Raw genomic sequence first — 18,452 nt, 5'->3', positions numbered from 1 at the left:
ATACACAAATGAGAGAGGCTCTCTATTCAGGAGTGGTAATTTAGCCTCAAACCTTTTGAAAAACGTTTTTGGGACATAAACAATATGACATAAATACTTTTTAAATGCATGGTGTATCACCTTTAAGTACTGTACCTAAGTATAGTTTTGAGGTATTTGTACTTTACTTGACCTATTTCCAATATTTTTACTTCTACTGCACTACATCTCTGATCCAAATATTGTACTTTTTACTCCTCTGTAATTATTTGAAAACTTTAGTTACTAGCTTTGTAGGTTTTGATTAGGCCTATTATTGTTAGAAAACATTAGACTTCAGCCCTATATGCGTTTCAGCCATTTGAAAAGAATGCTGATCTACAGGCTCACAATACCTCTGCAATTTTTTATTTTTTATTTTAATATATTTTGAAAACTTGATATTGTAACGTTTCGCGAATCGACCGAAACCCCATCAGAAAAGGCCAAGAGAGCTAGCTCCCTTAGCAGAGCAAGTTACAGCCGGTCTATCGCATTCGCGTCCAAGTGCCACTGCTAACATCACGCGACCCACGCGGGAGTCGAACCCCGGCCCCCAACTCGACAGACCAGGTAAGCAACAGGCAACGCTAACAGAGCTAGCTCACTGAGAGGAGCAAGTTATGGCTGGGTGTTTTGTGGGGTCTTACAATATTCAGTGGTGTAAAGTAACTATTAAGTACATTTACTTTAAGTACTGTACTTAAGTACAGTTTTGAGGTATTTATACTTTACTTGACCTATTTCCAATACTTTTTGAAAACTTTAGTCACTAGTTACTTTGTAGTTTTCTTTTTTCTTTTTTTTAAAGAATATGTTTATTACATTCTCAACAAACAATATATAAAAAACATATAAAGCAACAAGACAGCAAAACAACAATACAATAACATAACAAAAACAACAAATACAGCTCAGACCCAACCTGTTGTAAATTTAAGTTTAGATGAATGGTAGGATTAATCCCCCAGCCTCCCGCAACCCTTTCAATATGGGGAGGGCAGAAACCCAGCCCCGGCCAGAATGGCATTCGCCAGAGGGCCATTCAACAGCAGTCCGGAAGCAGTAGGTAAAAAAGACAAATAGATCGATTAGGGCCGACAAGGAAACCCCTTGAGCACAGCAGCAGACAACATAGGTCCAATGAATCTTAGATACGGGTTACTTTGTTGGTTTTGATTATTACAAAACATAGACTATGCATTTCGGTAAATTTTCGGTCAATTAAAAATAGGTGATCTACAATGTGGCAGCGCTTTAAGAGAGCTATCTCCTTTAACGGAGCAAGTTACCACCGGTCCATCGCATAGTTTGGCACGACCCGAGCGGAAGTCAAACCCCGGCCCCCAACTCGTCAGACCAGGCAAGCAACAGGCAATGCTAACAGAGCTAGCTCACTGAGAGGAGCAAGTTACATCTGGCTCTTTTGTGGGGTCATTACAATATTCAGTGGCCTAAAGTAACTGTTCATTTACTTAAGTGCTACTTAAGTATAGTTTTGAGGTATTTGTACTTTACTTGACCTATTTACAATATTTTTACTTCTACTGCACTAAATCTCTGATCCAAATATTGTACTTTTTACTCCTCTGTAATTATTTGAAAACTTTAGTTACTAGCTTTGTAGGTTTTGATTAGGCCTATTATTGTTAGAAAACATTAGACTTCAGCCCTATATGCGTTTCAGCCAATTGAAAAAAAAATGCTGATCTACAGGCTCACAACACCTCTGCAATTTTAAATTTTAAATTTTAATATATTTTGAAAACTTACGTTTTGCAAATCGACCGAACCCCCATCAGAAAAGGCCAAGAGAGCTAGCTCCCTTAGCGGAGCAAGTTACCACCAGTCTATTGCGTTAGGACCACCATTATGCAATTTGGACGCAACCCGAGCGGGAGTCGAACCCCGGCCCCCGACTCGTCAGACCAGGCAAGCAACAGGCAACACTAACAGAGCTAGCTCATTGAGAGGAGCAAGTTATGGCTGGGTGTTTTGTGGGGTCTTACAATATTCAGTGGTGTAAAGTAACTATTAAGTACATTTACTTTAAGTACTGTACTTAAGTACAGTTTTGAGGTATTTATACTTTACTTGACCTATTTCCAATACTTTTATTTCTACTCCACAACATCTCAGATCCAAATACTCTACTTTTACTCCACTACAATTATTTGAAAACTTTAGTCACTAGTTACTTTGTTGGTTTTGATTATTATTACAAAACATAGACTATGCATTTCGGTCAATTAAAAATAGGTGATCTACAATTCGGCAACGCTTTAAGAGAGCTAGCTCCCTTAGTGGAGCAAGTTACCACCGGTCTATCGCATCAGGTGGACTGGCGGAGCACCATGGCCGTGTTACACGCGACCCGAGCGGGAGTCGAACCCCGGCCCCCAACTCGTCAGACCAGGCAAGCAACAGGCAACACTAACAGAGCTAGCTCACTGAGAGATGCAAGTTATGGCTGGGTCTTTTGTGGGGTCGTTACAATATTCAGTGGTGTAAAGTAACTGTTCATTTACTTAAGTACTGTACTTAAGTATAGTTTTGAGGTATTTGTACTTTACTTGACCTAATTCCTATATTTTTACTTCTTCTGCACTACATCTCGGATCCAAATATACTTTTTACTCCACTGTAATTATTTGAAAACTTTAGCTTTGTAGGTTTTGATTAGGCCTATTATTATTAGAAAACATTAGACTTCAGCCCTATATGCGTTTCAGCCATTTGAAGAAATTGCTGATCTACAGGCTCACAATACCTCTGCAATTTTATTTGTTTAATTTGAATATATTTTGAAAACTTGATATTATAATTTTTCATGAATCGACCGAACCCTCATCAGAAAAGGCGGCCAAGAGAGCTAGCTCCCTTAGCGGAGTAAGTTACTGTCGGTCTATCGCATATATGCATCCAAGTGTCAAGTCTGCCAACATCATGCGTCCCGAGCGGGAATCAAACCCCTGCCCCCAACTCGTCAGACCAGGCAAGCAACATGCAACACTATCAGAGCTAACTCACTGAGAAGAGCAAGTTATGGCTGGGTCTTTTGTGGGGTCTTACAATATTCAGTGGTGTAAAGTAACTAAGTACATTTACTTTAAGTACTGTACTTAAGTACAGTTTCGAGGTATTTGTACTTTACTTGGCCTATTTCCAATACTTTTATTTCTACTCCACAACATCTTGGATCCAAATATTGTACTTTTTACTCCACTAGAATTATTTGAAAACTTTAGTTACTAGTTACTTTGTAGGTTTTGATTATTATTACAAAACATAGACTATACATTTCGGTCAATTAAAAATAGGTGATCTACAATGTGGTAGCGCTTTAAGAGTGGAGCAAGTTACCACCGGTCTATCGCATAATTCGGTACGACCCGAGCAGGAGTCATACCCCGGCCCCCAACTCGTCAGACCAGGCAAGCAACAGGCAACGCTAACAAAGCTAGCTCACTGAGAGGAGCAAGTTACAGCTGGGTCTTTTGTGGGGTCATTACACTATTCAGTGGCCTAAAGTAACTGTTCATTTACTTAAGTACTACTTAAATATAGTTTTGAGGTATTTGTACTTTACTTGACCTATTTCCAATATTTTTGCTTCTACTGATAATGAAAAAACATCACAAGGATGCAACTGGGACGTATCATCAGTGATGTAGCCTGGGGTCGACGGGTGTTTCGGGTCTCGCAACATCATACACCCTCGCCCAGGTGACCCAGCCGGGGTTGATCAAGTCCCGACTTACGTCCCAGTAGCTATCCACGGTCAGTCCTATTAGGGAAAGACAGGGTCACTCAATGTGCTGCACCGGAACTACTCTTCCGGGATTGGGGGTACTATTCTGGCGCGTGGAAGAACTAGGCTCTATGGGTTGACTCCTGGCCGGGCTCCTCCTACGTCTCACCAGGTCCTCTCCTGCTCTCACCAGGTTCAGAACCTGTGCGTTGCACCAGACCCCAATCCAAACATTCCATTCAGCTGCTGCAGTTGAATGGCCCTCCTAAAGGCCTTACCGTGGATTTGTTGGGCTTCTTCCTCACGGAAGACACAGGCTGGGGCGCTAACCCAACCTGCTCCCGGGTGCCGTCTAAATTCCGGCCGTCAACCGAGTCTCCGGTGGTCACCAAACTATTCCTGGTTGTCACATAGTCTATTCCTATGAGCCACTATAAATAGAACTAATAATGAAAAAACATCACAAGGATGCACCTGGGACGTATCATCAGTGATGTAGCCTGGGGTCGACGGGTGTTTCGGGTCTCGTAACATCATACACCCTCGCCCAGGTGACCCAGCCGGGGTTGATCAAGTCCCGACTTACGTCCCAGTAGCTATCCACGATCAGTCCTATTAGGGAAAGACAGGGTCACTCAATGTGCTGCACCGGAACTACTCTGTCGGGATTGGGGGTACTATTCTGGCGCGTGGAAGAACTAGGCTCTATGGGTTGACTCCTGGCCGGGCTCCTCCTACGTCTCACCAGGTCTTCTCCTGCTCTCACCAGGTTCAGAACCTGTGCGTTGCACCAGACCCCAATCCAAACATTCCATTCAGCTGCTGCAGTTGAATGGCCCTCCTAAAGGCCTCACCGTGGATTTGTTGGGCTTCTTCCTCAAGGAAGACACAGGCTGGGGCGCTAACCCAACCTGCTCCCGGGTGCCGTCTAAATTCCGTCCGTCAACCGAGTCTCCGGTGCACTATATTTGGTGCACACCAAATATTGTACTTTTTACGCAATTATTTGAAAACTTTAGTTACTAGCTTTGTAGGTTTTGATTAGGCCTATTATTATTAGAAAACATTAGACTTCAGCCCTATATGTGTTTCAGCCATTTGAAAAAAAATGCTGATCTACAGGCTCACAATACCTCTGCAATATTTTATTTTAATATATTTTGAAAACTTGATATTGTAAAATCGACCGAACCCCCATCAGAAAAGGCCAAGAGAGCTAGCTCCCTTAGCGGAGCAAGTTACTGTCGGTCTATCGCATATCCTCCAAGCCAAGTCTGCCAACATCATGATTCATGCGACCCGAGCGGGAGTCGAACCTTGGCCCCCAACTCGTCAGACCAGGCAAGCAACAGGAAACACTAACAGAGCTAGCTCACTGAGAGGTGCAAGTTACTGCTGGGTCTTTTGTGGGGTCGTTACAATATTCAGTGGTGTAAAGTACAGTACATTCACTCTAAGTAGTGTACTTAAAGGGATATTCCACTTTCAAGGGAGCAGTGGTAGGGCCTCTCTCCACATACACACCCATTGTAACTTCAAACTCCATTTTAACCATGATAGATTCATTAAAAACACCCATTATTTTTTCTGGTGACTCATACTACCCTCCTATTAGGTGAGCAGGCCGTGTTTTTTCCATAACGTTTTTCATTTATTTTTAATAATTATTTGGGAAAATGGAAAAAATGAAATACAAAAAAAAAATTATTACAAATAAATGAAAAAAGTTATCGAAAAAACACAGCCTGCTCACGTATTAGGAGGGTAGTATGAGTCACCAGAAAAAATAATGTGTGTTTTTAATGAATCTCTCTTGGTTAAAATGAAGTTTGAAGTTACAATGGGTGTGTGTGGGGAGAGGCCCTGGGCCTGGAGGGCCTGGTAACATTTACATCAAATATCTAAATATTCAATCAAGCTAATTAAAAACTGTTCAGGGTATTCATAAAAGCCTGGTTAGATGATAAAATTTCCAAAAGTTTTTTTTTAAAGTGAAATATCCCTTTAAGTATAGTTTTGAGGTATTTGTACTTTACTTGACCTATTTCCAATACTTTTATTTCTACTCCACAACATCTTGGATCCAAATATTGTACTTTTTACTCCACTAGAATTATTTGAAAACTTTAGTCAGGGTGCCCTCACACCAAAATACCTATGAGAGTGGAATCTGCGTTCCACCAATGCATTTCAATGAGAAGGGAGCGTTTTTTGCAGAAATCCTCTGCTGGCATGAAACCGCTTCACTCTCATTGAAATGCATTGGCGGAACGCGGATTCCCTCTCATAGGTACTTTAGTGTGAGGGCACCCTCACTAGTTACTTTGTAGGTTTTGATTATTATTACAAAACATAGACTATGCATTTCGGTCAATTAAAAATAGGTGATCTACAATTCGGCAACGCTTTAAGAGAGCTAGCTCCCTTAGTGGAGCAAGTTACCACCGGTCTATCGCGTTATCAATGGAACCCCACGGCCAAGTATTACGCAACCCGAGTGGGGGCCGAACTCCGGCCCCCGACTCTTCAGACCAGGCAAGCAACAGGCAACGCTAACAGAGCTAGCTTGCTGAGAGGAGCAAGTTACACCTGGGTCTTTTGTGGGGTATGTTCATTTACTTATGTACTGTACTTAAGTATAGTTTTGAGGTATTTGTACTTTACTTGACCTATTTCCAATATTTTTGACTTCTACTGCACTACATCTCTGATCCAAATATTGTACTTTTTACTCCTCTGTAATTATTTGAAAACTTTAGTTACTAGCTTTGTAGGTTTTGATTAGGCCTATTATTATTAGAAAACATTAGACTTCAGCCCTATATGCGTTTCAGCCATTTGGAAAAAATGCTGATCTACAGGCTCACAATACCAATTTTTAATTTTAATATATTTTGAAAACTTGATATTGTTACATTTCGCGAATCAAACAAACCCCCATCAGAAAAGGCCAAGAGAGCTAGCTCCCTTAGCGGAGCAAGTTACCACCGGTCTATAGCGTTAGGCAGAGCACCATGGAAGATTTTAATGCGACCCGAGCGGGAGTCAAACCCCGGCCCCTGACTCGTCAGACCAGGCAAGCAACAGGCAACACTAACAGAGCTAGCTCACTGAGAGGAGCAAGTTACAGCTGGGTCTTTTGTGGGGTGTTACAATATTCAGTGGTGTAAAGTAACTAAGTACATTTACTTTAAGTACTGTACTTAAGTACAATTTTGAGGTATTTTAGGTATTCAGTGGTGTAAAGTAACTGTTCATTTACTTATTGCGACCGTAAGGTCGCAGTTTAGTATCAAAACCTCCACCGGCCGTCCGTCACGTCACACGTCACACGTCACACCTTTGCCCTGCTCATATCTGGGCTCGTTTGTGTATTGTATGACATCACGCCACATCATCGGCTGAGGACTGTGTGATGTCATCATATCTCCATATATGGAGACATAAGTTGCTCATGCCCAAATATGGGCTGGTGAGGTCAGACTTCGTGTGATGCGTAGGTTATCTCCATATATGGAGATTCAACTTCAATGAGTAACCATGGCAAATCACACCGTACACAAATGACCCTTATATAAGACCGGCATTATCTACCGACAGCTGCTATAAGCCAACCCTGGCGATAAGGTCTGAGTCGAAGAAATGCTTCTTTCCTGGCAAGAATTGCCCCTTTATACTGTAGGGCTCGTTTGTGTATTGTATGACATCACGCCACATCATCGGCTGAGGACTGTGTGATGTCATCATATCTCCATATATGGAGACATAAGTTGCTCATGCCCAAATATGGGCTGGTGAGGTCAGACTTAGTGTGATGCGTAGGTTATCTCCATATATGGAGATTCAACTTCAATGAGTAACCATGGCAAACTGTCAACTGCCCGTATGTCTTGATAATTGGTAAAACAAACTTTTGGCCTATTTGTGGAGATTATCTCCCGATTAGGGAGTCTTACTGGTGTACTGTACTTAAGTATGGTTTTGGGTACTTAAGTATAGTTTTGAGGTATTTGTTGTACTTTACTTGACCTATTTCCAATATTTTTGACTTCTACTGCACTACATCTCTGATCCAAATATTGTACTTTTTACTCCTCTGTAATTATTTGAAAACTTTATAGTTACTAGCTTTGTAGGTTTTGATTAGGCCTATTATTGTTAGAAAACATTAGACTTCAGCCCTATATGCGTTTCAGCCATTTGAAAAAAATGCTGATCTACAGGCTCACAATACCTCTGCAATTATTAATTTTTAATTTTAATACATAGAAAACTTGATATTGTTACGTTTTGCAAATCGACCGAACCCCCATCAGAAAAGGCCAAGAGAGCTAGCTCCCTTAGCGGAGCAAGTTACCGTCGGTCTATCGCATCCCACTGCCAATATCACGCGACCCAAATGGGAGTCGAACCTCAGCCCCCAACTCGTCAGACCAGGCAAGCAACAGGCAACGCTAACAGAGCTAGCTCACTGAGAGGAGCAGGTTATGGCTGGGTCTTTTGTGGGGTCTTACAATATTCAGTGGTGTAAAGTAACTAAGTACATTTACTCTAAGTACTGTACTTAAGTACAGTTTTGAGGTATTTGTACTTTACTTGACCTATTTTCAATACTTTTATTTCTACTCCACTACATCTTGGATCCAAATATTGTACTTTTTACTCCACTAGAATTATTTGAAAACTTTAGTTACTAGTTACTTTGTAGGTTTTGATTATCATTACAAAGCATTAGACTACCCACTTCCGCTTCAGCCCTATAAATGCATTTTGGCCATTTGAAAATAACTGATCTACAAGCTCACAATGTCTCTGCTATTTCAATATATATATTTTTTTAATATACATTGAAAACTTTGTATTGTAACGTTTCGTAAACCCCCATTAGGAAAGAGAGATAGCTCCCGAGAGCAAGTTAGCACCGGTCACGTGTCAAGCCCACAAGCATTACGCGACCCGAGCGGGAGTCGAACCACGGCCTCCTATGCGTCAGACCAGGCAGGCAACAGTCAATGCTAACAGAGCTAGGGGCAAGTAACTTACGACCATCTCTTTTGGCGGGTCTTTACAATATTCAGTGGTGTAAAGTGGTGTAAAGAGTCCCTCAAGGGAGTATACTAGGACCACTGTTGTTCTTAATATATACGTAAACGACATGTCATCTGCTTGTGACTGCAATCTGTTTCTGTTCGCGGATGACTCGGCTCTCCTAGTCTCAGGCAAAGACATATTGCAGGTTGAAAAGGCCCTTAACTGTGAAGTAAACATGATCTGCACCTGGCTCAATGACAACAGACTCTCAATTCACCTAGGTAAAACTGAATGTATATCCTCTTCGGATCTAGTCAGAAACTTAGCAAAGTTGAGAACTTCACAATTAAAGTAGGTGACACTGTGATAGTAAGAAAAAAACACATCTGCTACCTGCGTTGCATCCTGGAGGCTAACCTATCCAGTGAAAAAATGACTACCAAGGTAATCAATAAAGTCAACCAACAAATTCGTTTCTCGCAAAGGGTTGCTCGGCTGATCAATATTAAATCTCAAAAGACACTAGGAGGTGCTCTTATTGGGCCCCTCATTGATTACGGAGTCCTTGTCTGGTATCGCGATGCCCCAGCTGCCTTAAAGTTAAAGCTACAAACAGCCCAGAACAAACAAATTAAAAACGAATAATTAGGGTCGTGCTTGGTCTTCCTCCTCGGGCCCACCTTACCGATCATCACCCCGAAAGCGTGGGGTGGCTCAAAGTAGCTGACAGAGTACAGCATCTTGCAATGGGCCCGGTGTACAAGATACACTACACCTCCAAGATACCCATGTACCTGACAAACTGCTTCCTAAAGGTCAAGGATGTTCACGATCACAACACCAGAGGCAGCTCCACTAATCATCATCAACGTAGATTTAACACTAAACAAGGCTCTGACTCGTTCTCCTGCTATACCACCAACATGTGGAACGCCCTTCCACAAGCCTTAAAGGAGAGCAAATCCCTATAGCCTCCTTCAAAATCTGTATGAAAAGTCACCTTCAGGTGGCTGCTTCAGGTGACTTAATTGATAGATTAAGCCCCCATGCTCCCCCCACCCTTTTTTCTGCCTTTGTATTTGATGTTATGCTTTTTCTGCTTTTTAAATTGATATTATCCTATGTTCTATCCGTCTGTCTTTCAATGTTATATGAGATACTTAAAGTGTGGTTCCTGTGGAAATAAGGTTCTGCTTTCTAGGGTCTCCTTTTCGTTGACCTTGTACCAAGTACATTTACTTAAGTAGCCTACTGTATTTGTACAGTTGGTATTTTTTACTTTACTTGACCTATTTCAATTTTCCAATATTTTTACTTCTCCACTATACATCTCAGATCCAAATATTGTACTTTTTACTCGACTACAATTATTTTAAAACTTTAATCACTAGTTACTGTAGGTTTTGATTATTATTACAAAACATAGACAATATAGGCTATATGCATTTTGGTAGACTAATTTAAAAATAGGTGGATGCGGCAAGGCTTTAAGAGAGCTAGCTCCCTTGGCGGAGCAAGTTACCGCCGGTGTCAGGACAAGATGTGCACGTCTGCCATATCTACTCTACATCCGGCGGTTGCAACTTACGGCACACAATATGATGTTGTGATTGGCTTTTCCTCTTCAAACCTTTATTGAACAAGGACTAACAACATCCCCCAAAGTAACTTTTAATAATAATTAACAGTAGGCTACTGCATTCATTCTTATTGCCTTTAATAATAAATAACAGCATTAATTCTTATTGCGGAAAATTCCAAGTAACTTTTAATAATAAATAACAGTACTGAGGTACCCCCCTGAGGACCGGTGGTCTGCGAGAAACCTCAGTGTGAGTCAGCCGTCCTGCGGGGGTTTCTCACCGCAGACCACGGGGCGAGGTCCGTGACTGACCGTGAGTGGTGGTCTCCCGGTGGCCGTGAGTAGCCGCCCTGCGGGGGTCTCTCGCCGCCGACCCCCGCACCTCTCACGGACCTCCAGCGGAGGTGCGGGGGTCAGTGGCTCTGTGGTCAGCAGCGGGGGTCTCGCCGCTGACCACCGGGGCCGCTCCCGCGGCGAGAGACCCCCGCAGGGCGGCTGACTCACGGCTACCGTGCGGGGATGCGTCGACCCTCCACCGGGAGACCCGATGGTCACCTCTCGCTGCCGACCACGGAGCCGCTGACCCCCGCACCTCTCACGGACCTCCAGCGGAGGTCCGTGAGTGGTGCGGGGGTCAGTGGCTCTGTGGTCAGCGGCGGGGGTCTCGCCGCTGACCACCGGGGCCGCTCCCGTTCGTGGTCGGCGGCGAGAGACCCCCGCAGCGCTGCTGACTCACGGCTAGTCCGTCGACCCTCCACCGGGAGACCCGATGGTCACCTCGCCTCAGCGGCTCCGTGGTCAGCGGCGGAGGTCTCGCCGCTGACCACCGGGGTCACGGGGTGTCTCTCACCGCTGATATTTATTATTAAAAGAAACTATTCACTATATTATTAATATAGAAACTATTTACTATATTATTATTATTACTATATTAAAATACACTTTTACTATATTATTAATATAGTAAATAGTTTCTTCTAATTATAAATATTCTTAAAGAAACGTGTTATTTTCCTGTGTTCAATAAGAATTAATAATCCATGTAGCTGTAGTATTCTAAAAACTACTGGGCACCGGTGGCTGTGTTGGGTGGCGAAAACAGCCGATCTACAAGCCCACAAAGCGTTGCGCTTGCTATGCGTTTTGAGCTTGTAGGTCTGCTGTTTTTCAGCAGAGCGCCGGAAGCGAGCAGAAAAGGCAGACCGCGCAGATATTTGACCCACACCGGTCTATCGCGTTTGTCGCATCGTTGGCAGGCACAGCACCATACGCGACCCGAGGGGGAATCGAACCCCGATCCCCATCTCGTCAAACCAGGCAGGCAACAGGCAATGCTAACAGAGCTAGCTCAATGATAGGGGCAAGTTACGTCCACCTCTTTTTTGGGGTCTTACAATATTATACATTTTACTTAAGATACAAAATAAGTGAGTAGTAGGTTACTTTTTCCACCACTGTTGAAACCCAAAAGGTTGACAATAAGTGTGAATGTGTAAATGATGCTGTTCAGTTGTAAGTAATGCATTGTAATGCAAATAAAGTAGCACAACGTATTAAAATGCGCCACAATATTAAACACAGAATTAATCAGAGATCGTAACAAATGTTTTATAATTTTATAGTTGTAGGCCTACTACTAGTCTACTAGCTATCTTAGTTACTTTACGGTGGGACTACACCAAAAAATGTGCACATACGCGCATACTGTCCGTGAAGAGGCTCGCGTATGCGTAAACGCTCCAGGCTACACCAAGGAGGGAGTATATGTGAGGAAGACCAGATAGTCTGTGTACAAAACGCATAGGCGTGCTTAAAAAATAGAACCGATCCTATTTTTAGGGAATGCGTATCCGTGGTTCGCGCTATCCGTACGCCTGGTGTAGCCTGCTGAACTGACATACATTGGATCTATCCAAAACGCACATACGCGCGCGCGCCCCGCATACGCACGCATACGCACTGACGCGCGCGAAACGGCTTGGTGTAGTCCCACCGTTACACCACTGCGCGCATGCACGCACGCACGCGCGCACACGCACGCACGCATCTCACACACGCACGCACGCACGCACACACACACACACACACACACACACACACACACACACACACAATTAGTTTTGTTTTATTCTATAAACTACTGACAAGTGACAGCATTTCTTCTCACAAATTCCATATAAAATATACAAACATTTTGTATGTTACATCTGAGCTGAATACTTTCTGATAGTTAAATATGTGAAACGTAGCCTGGAGTTTATTATTTTATTTCCCCAGGCCAGGGCTGCATTTATTACCATTGAAGTATACCGGTATTTATGGACAGGCAGAATAATGGACGCCATCGGGCACTCTGGGTCTGCTCATAGGAATGTCGCCGGCTGATGACGTCCTCTTTTATCCGCTGTCTGAGGAGGATTAGGTGTGTTTCTTTACTCTCTCACGCAATCTAGTTGATTTCTACAACATCCTTTATTAAAACTTGGCCACGGTAGTCTTTTTACAATGTATATTAACTGCCCTTTCGTGTGTGATCTTTATTGCAGCAGAATCTTACGTCCATCCGTCATTAATCTACAATGGCCGAGGAAGGGTGAGCATGACCGTCGTTTGCGCACTATTTTACTACTACTAAAGTTAGAAAGCCAAACAACATGCGGTTCACAATGTTTCAACCCTTTTCATGTTGAGGACCCCTCAATTGACACTTATTAGCCCGCGGAGTAGCGGACCCCCATTTGAAAAGATGCCAGGGACCCCCATAAGGGGTTCTAGCTAGCAGTGATGCCCAACCATTTGAAATTCAGGGACCCCATTTAATATTGTTTTTCTATCTCTGAGACTGGAGACCCAATTTATATTGTAAAATCATGTCAATTTAACTAAATGTAACGAAAATGGACCCATTTGTACACACTCTGAGTTAGACTCATAAAGGTCCATTTGGTTCCTAACTATCATTTAGCTGGGGACCCCCTGGAACTCAAGGACCCCTGGACTTTCCAGAAACGCTGTTTCAATAGGTCAATTGGATAACTTCACAACTATCATAGTTTTGTGCTTTCCTGTTATGTTTGTTGATCATGCACCCAGCTCTCTAACATGGGCAACACAAGCGAGTTCTCTGCAGCAACATCAATTTGCCCTTACTTTTGATGTAACTACCACTCCAGCACTGCTACTGGAGGTTTAGAATCTAACTTGAAGCAGTGTTTTTTCAAACATTTTCATGCAGAGGACCCCCATCTGACATGATATTGTGCCGTCTGACATATTGTGCCAGGGTCCCCACATATTAGATTTGTGGTGTTCAAATGTTTTAAAAATAATAAAGATTATTAGTTATCTTAGAATGGCAGATGTTTTGATGCAATTTTTTGCTGGGTAACCAAGGTTGTGAACTTGTGACAGTAGTTGACTTATCACTGATGATATTTAGGCTCCCTCTACTGAAATTCAGTGAGGACAAATGCCTTTGTTACCCAATTTCTGTCTGAGATGCGTCAAACTAACTGTCCATGAGTTAAAATGTTTTAATTGCACCCAGGAAGAATGGACTAATGGGATGTGAAATAAACAATAGACCCCACTTAACGAACCACTGGCTTAGAATATAACTTGATTGTTTGTCCCACATCGTGTTTGCTACCAGAAGTTTAATGATTGTTTGTGTCCTCTGTAGTAGTAGCATCGCTGCTGGAGGTGTGATGGATGTCAACACCGCACTCCCTGAAGTGCTGAAGACCGCACTCATCCATGATGGTCTGGCTCGCGGCATCCGTGAGGCAGCCAAGGCTCTGGACAAGTATAGAACAAACCTTAACATCATTACCTCTACATTTGTTGTTGTTGTTTTATTTAACCCATTAAGACCTGAGGCCGACTCTACAAATGATTTCTAAATCGGTAGTTCTCACACTTAAAAATAGCAAATCGATGGCCAAAATGAAAAACCTCCTATCTGCAAATTTAATGATTTTTGGATTTCACTTGAAATTAGAACAGGCTATGATGCACATGGTCACCCTCTGCATGTTGCGACTGCAGATAGGAGGTTTTTACCTAGAAATAGTAGATGGGAGGTTCTTGTGTTGAACACACACTTTTCTGTTTCATTTTCCCAACAAAGTGGATTTTTCAGGTTTTGCATTTGCATTTTGGCCATCGATATGAAAAAGCTCACAGCACAGCACAAAGTGACCTAAAATGAGACGGATACTTTCCCGGTCTTAATAGATTAAGGTTGTGACAATGGTTGACGCATCACTGATGATATTTAGGGCTCCCTCTACCGAAATTCAATGAGGATAATTGCCTTTGTTACCCAATTTATGTCTGAGATGTGTCAAACTGTTAATGAACCGACCGTCAATGACCCGAGCTTGATCCTCGATTAATGTAGCTGCTTCCTGTCTTTTGTTTTAAGGCGCCAGGCCCACCTCTGCGTCCTTGCAGCCAACTGTGACGAGCCCATGTACGTCAAGCTGGTGGAGGCCCTCTGTGCCGAGCATCAGATCAACCTGATCAAGGTAATAAACATGTCTAAAGAGCTGTCCAGAAATCACTTAAAATGCATTATAACGTAATATGGCTTTATAAGAGCCAACATCTGGTGGGTGCACATCTTTGTTTGACACTTGTATTGGTAAAGCAGCTTTGGGGAGAGACTGAGCCCATTTACTTGACCTATAATTCAGGGTTCCAGTACATACAGTATTGTTTATGGTGCAGCTGCCTGGTCCGACTCCTTGACTACTTGATTTGATGGGCATGCTGTCACAACAACCTTGGACTGTATTAGCTGTGACAGATGTGTGCATTGACCCTGTTAATGAAAGATATTTTTGATGAAATGTGATAATACGGCCAAGTGAAAAATGTTTGGTGACTCATTTTTATCTTTAGATTGTATATGTACTTATGCAAAGGACAGGCCAAGTTACATATAATCTTCCTCCTTAATTTACTGTAAGGCCCAATATTTCTACACATGATACAAAACCTGCATATCCACTCATTTTGCACACCATTTTCCAAAGAATACATGTACAGCACTGGACCAGTATCCGTCTGCGGGTACAGGGGGCTTTCCCATAGGAAGGGGCTGAAGGGCTCTTTTCTTGTTCTGGTCACAACTGAAAAAGTTTCTGTATCTGTGATGATAATTTGGCTCCCTCTACTGAGTACCATGAGGATACCTGCCATCCGTTACCCCATGTGTCTGAGATACAGATAATACTTGGAGCCTCTCAGTTAACCTGGCTACAGAGTAAATGTCCTGAGAATGTCAGACCGGAAGCATTTATTTGACTTTCGGTGGTCTCTGTTCAGGTTGACGACAACAAGAAGCTCGGCGAGTGGGTTGGTCTGTGCAAGATCGACCGTGAGGGCAAACCCCGCAAGGTGGTTGGCTGCAGCTGTGTCGTGATCAAGGTAAGAGGATGCTCTCTTAGTTGTGGACTGAACATAGCGTCGTTGTCGGGTGAAAACCTTTTATGTCCAAAACCGTTCGTTTTGCATTTTTCATTTTAAAAATGATTTAAACTTGTGAAAACAGCCGATCTACAAGCGCACAACGCCTCAAGGCGTTGTGTGCTTGTAGATCGTCTGTTTTCACTACTTTTGTGCAACGGCCTTGTACGATGAAGCAAGGCTTTACTCTGCGAAAGAACATACAAATTTGAAACTTAGAGATACACAAGGTTTCCACTCGACAACAACGATATGTGATTGTAGTGTTGGTCTTCGTACACATTTTGTGGACTGGGATTGTGAGGAGATGAGAAGGGCTGATAATCATGTTTGAGATCCCAAGGTTTATTGTACAGGACTGATGTTATGGTGACATTATCTGACATAGGCCTTATATGGGGTGAAATGAATAACCATGGATTAATAATGGATTAACTGGATGTTGTAGTGAAACAAATGTTCTGATCAGTTACTTTATTTCATGTTGCACACTTGTACTGCTCATGTTTTCTGAGCAAAGATCTTGTTCTGGTCACAGCTGATAAGTAAAAGCTGTTTCTGTATCGGTGATGATAATTGGCTCCCTCTACTGAGTACCATGAGGATACCTGCCATCCGTTACCCCATGTGTCTGAGATACAGATTATACCTGCAGCCTCATTCCTCTATAGAACCATTTTATTTTCACTTTAGTCTTTGTGAAGAAATAGTTTTTGTGCAATCTTTTTGTGCATTCTGTCCTATGTTTGTGCAGCACTTAAGTTTTGACTCATGTCTAGAGAAGTGCTATATAAATGTATTATATTATGTTCTTTTCAGTAATAACCAATCGGCCGTGTAATTTCATAACATTTTTGGGATGTCCATAGGACAGAATTGGGCCTGATCTGATGAGGGTTATGTTGATGCTGACCATTATGACATTTCTAGAATGAAGTATGAGTCGGTCATCTACCAGTGGTTTGGGTCTAATCTTGTGATAATTTGTTTTTGGGAGTGTTAAACAAGTTAGTCATTTTATTCACCGTCTAATTATGACTTGTTTTCTCTCTAGGATTATGGCAAGGAGTCTCAAGCCAAGGACGTGATTGAAGAATACTTCAAAGCCAAGAAATGAGGTGTCAATAAAGATGTGGGAGTAAAGCTACTGTCTCGTGGTGTTTATTCATCGTCATAATTACTGATGCTGAAAGTATTTGGTGCTGCAGGTCTACTCCAATATGGTGCTGCTTAAATGTATTTTTAATAACTGTCAGGCAGGATTAAAGATGGAACTATACTTAAAGGACAATTTCCCCACTTTTCAACCCATCTACATATAATTGGTCCTCACTAATGTTCATGATTAAATGGCACTTTTTTGTATCTACTCTGTCCCTCATCGGAGGGCTGTGGGCAGGTCAGAAACCCATCAAATCCAGTGACGACATCGATGGGGAATCCAAGCTAATATAAATGCAGGCTTTCTATTCCTGAGAAGTTGCCATGTTATAATGGAAGCCATTGTTCTTGTGATAAGTAAATATCTTTTCAGAAATATTGTTTTTACAAGAATTGTCAAACGATGTCACTGGATGATGGGTTTCTACTGCCCAATGCTCTCCTATGAGACACAGACAGAGCAGAACAAATTTGTGCTATTTTATGAATATTAGGGAGGACCAATTATATGAAGATAGGTTGAAAAGTGGCGAAGTCGTCCGAAGTAGTGAGTAATCACACCTGGTCTGAGAGGACTGGAGTTGGTCATTTTACCAAGATGTTAATTATCTTTTAGGTTGAACCTCGTCAACATCAGGTCTTTTCCTAAAATGCACTCGTTCTATTTCTGTGTAGTACTGCGTTCTCATTTGGAGACTGAACAGGAATTTTTTCATACGGTTGGTAATTCTCAAGCTGAGCTGGCCAATGTCCAGATAAACCTATTACTGGACTTGGTGTTTTTAACTAGAGGTGAGATCAAACTAGGTTGAAACGTAATGGCAATTAGTATTTTGAGATGTAACATGTACACCAAAGTAAATTGAGCCTTTTGACTCCTGGTCTGTGGTACACTGCATTATTTATGCACAGCAGCAATATAGGCAAGAAAATGGGCCCCTTCCTTGCAGGTGTTACCAATGATGCTAATGAAGGCTGTTCCATTCTGGTCAAACAGAGTCGGGGTGCTCATGTTGTGCATGTTGGCTCAGGAGAAAGACTGCTGCACCAGTGGTCAAGAGTTCCAAATGGCCCCTTATGGATCTAACTCAAGAGTGTACAAATGGACCCTTATGGTTCCATTTGTACACTCAGTTATGGTGGTCCAAGAAATCAAATGTTTTGGTACATTTAGTACATAAATGACAAGGCCTTCTCTAAAATCATTGTGAAGTAAGGGAGGGGCCCAATTTATATAAATTATTTTAATCCTAGCATCAAGCTATCCAGGATCCTGGTGAATCATGACCATAAAACCTTTTGATTCTGTGAAAACAAATATTTGAATATAATTCTAAGATATATTCAATTTAAAAAATACCCCTTGTTTAGATGTTTTCAATTATTTTTCACGATTCACCTAATCCGAGTTCGCAGAAAACCTTTCACCATAAGGAC

At 42.2% G+C, this 18,452-nt stretch overlaps 1 protein-coding gene across 1 annotated transcript; it reads left to right on the top strand.

Annotated features, from left to right (window-relative positions):
• Positions 1-12,709: 12,709 nt before the first annotated feature.
• Positions 12,710-16,997, top strand: rps12 (ribosomal protein S12). Its single transcript, XM_080744597.1, has 6 exons — positions 12,710-12,804; positions 12,929-12,975; positions 14,065-14,187; positions 14,809-14,911; positions 15,714-15,815; positions 16,909-16,997. Exons 2-6 carry the CDS (start codon positions 12,962-12,964, stop codon positions 16,969-16,971), a joined length of 405 nt encoding a protein of 134 aa, XP_080600723.1. The 5' UTR covers positions 12,710-12,804; positions 12,929-12,961; the 3' UTR covers positions 16,972-16,997.
• Positions 16,998-18,452: the final 1,455 nt, after the last annotated feature.

This window comes from Nannobrachium achirus (assembly GCF_963921795.1).
Source record: "Nannobrachium achirus genome assembly, chromosome: 16".
NCBI classification, from domain to species: Eukaryota; Metazoa; Chordata; class Actinopteri; order Myctophiformes; family Myctophidae; genus Nannobrachium; species Nannobrachium achirus.
This window is presented reverse-complemented; position numbering and strand designations above follow the sequence as displayed.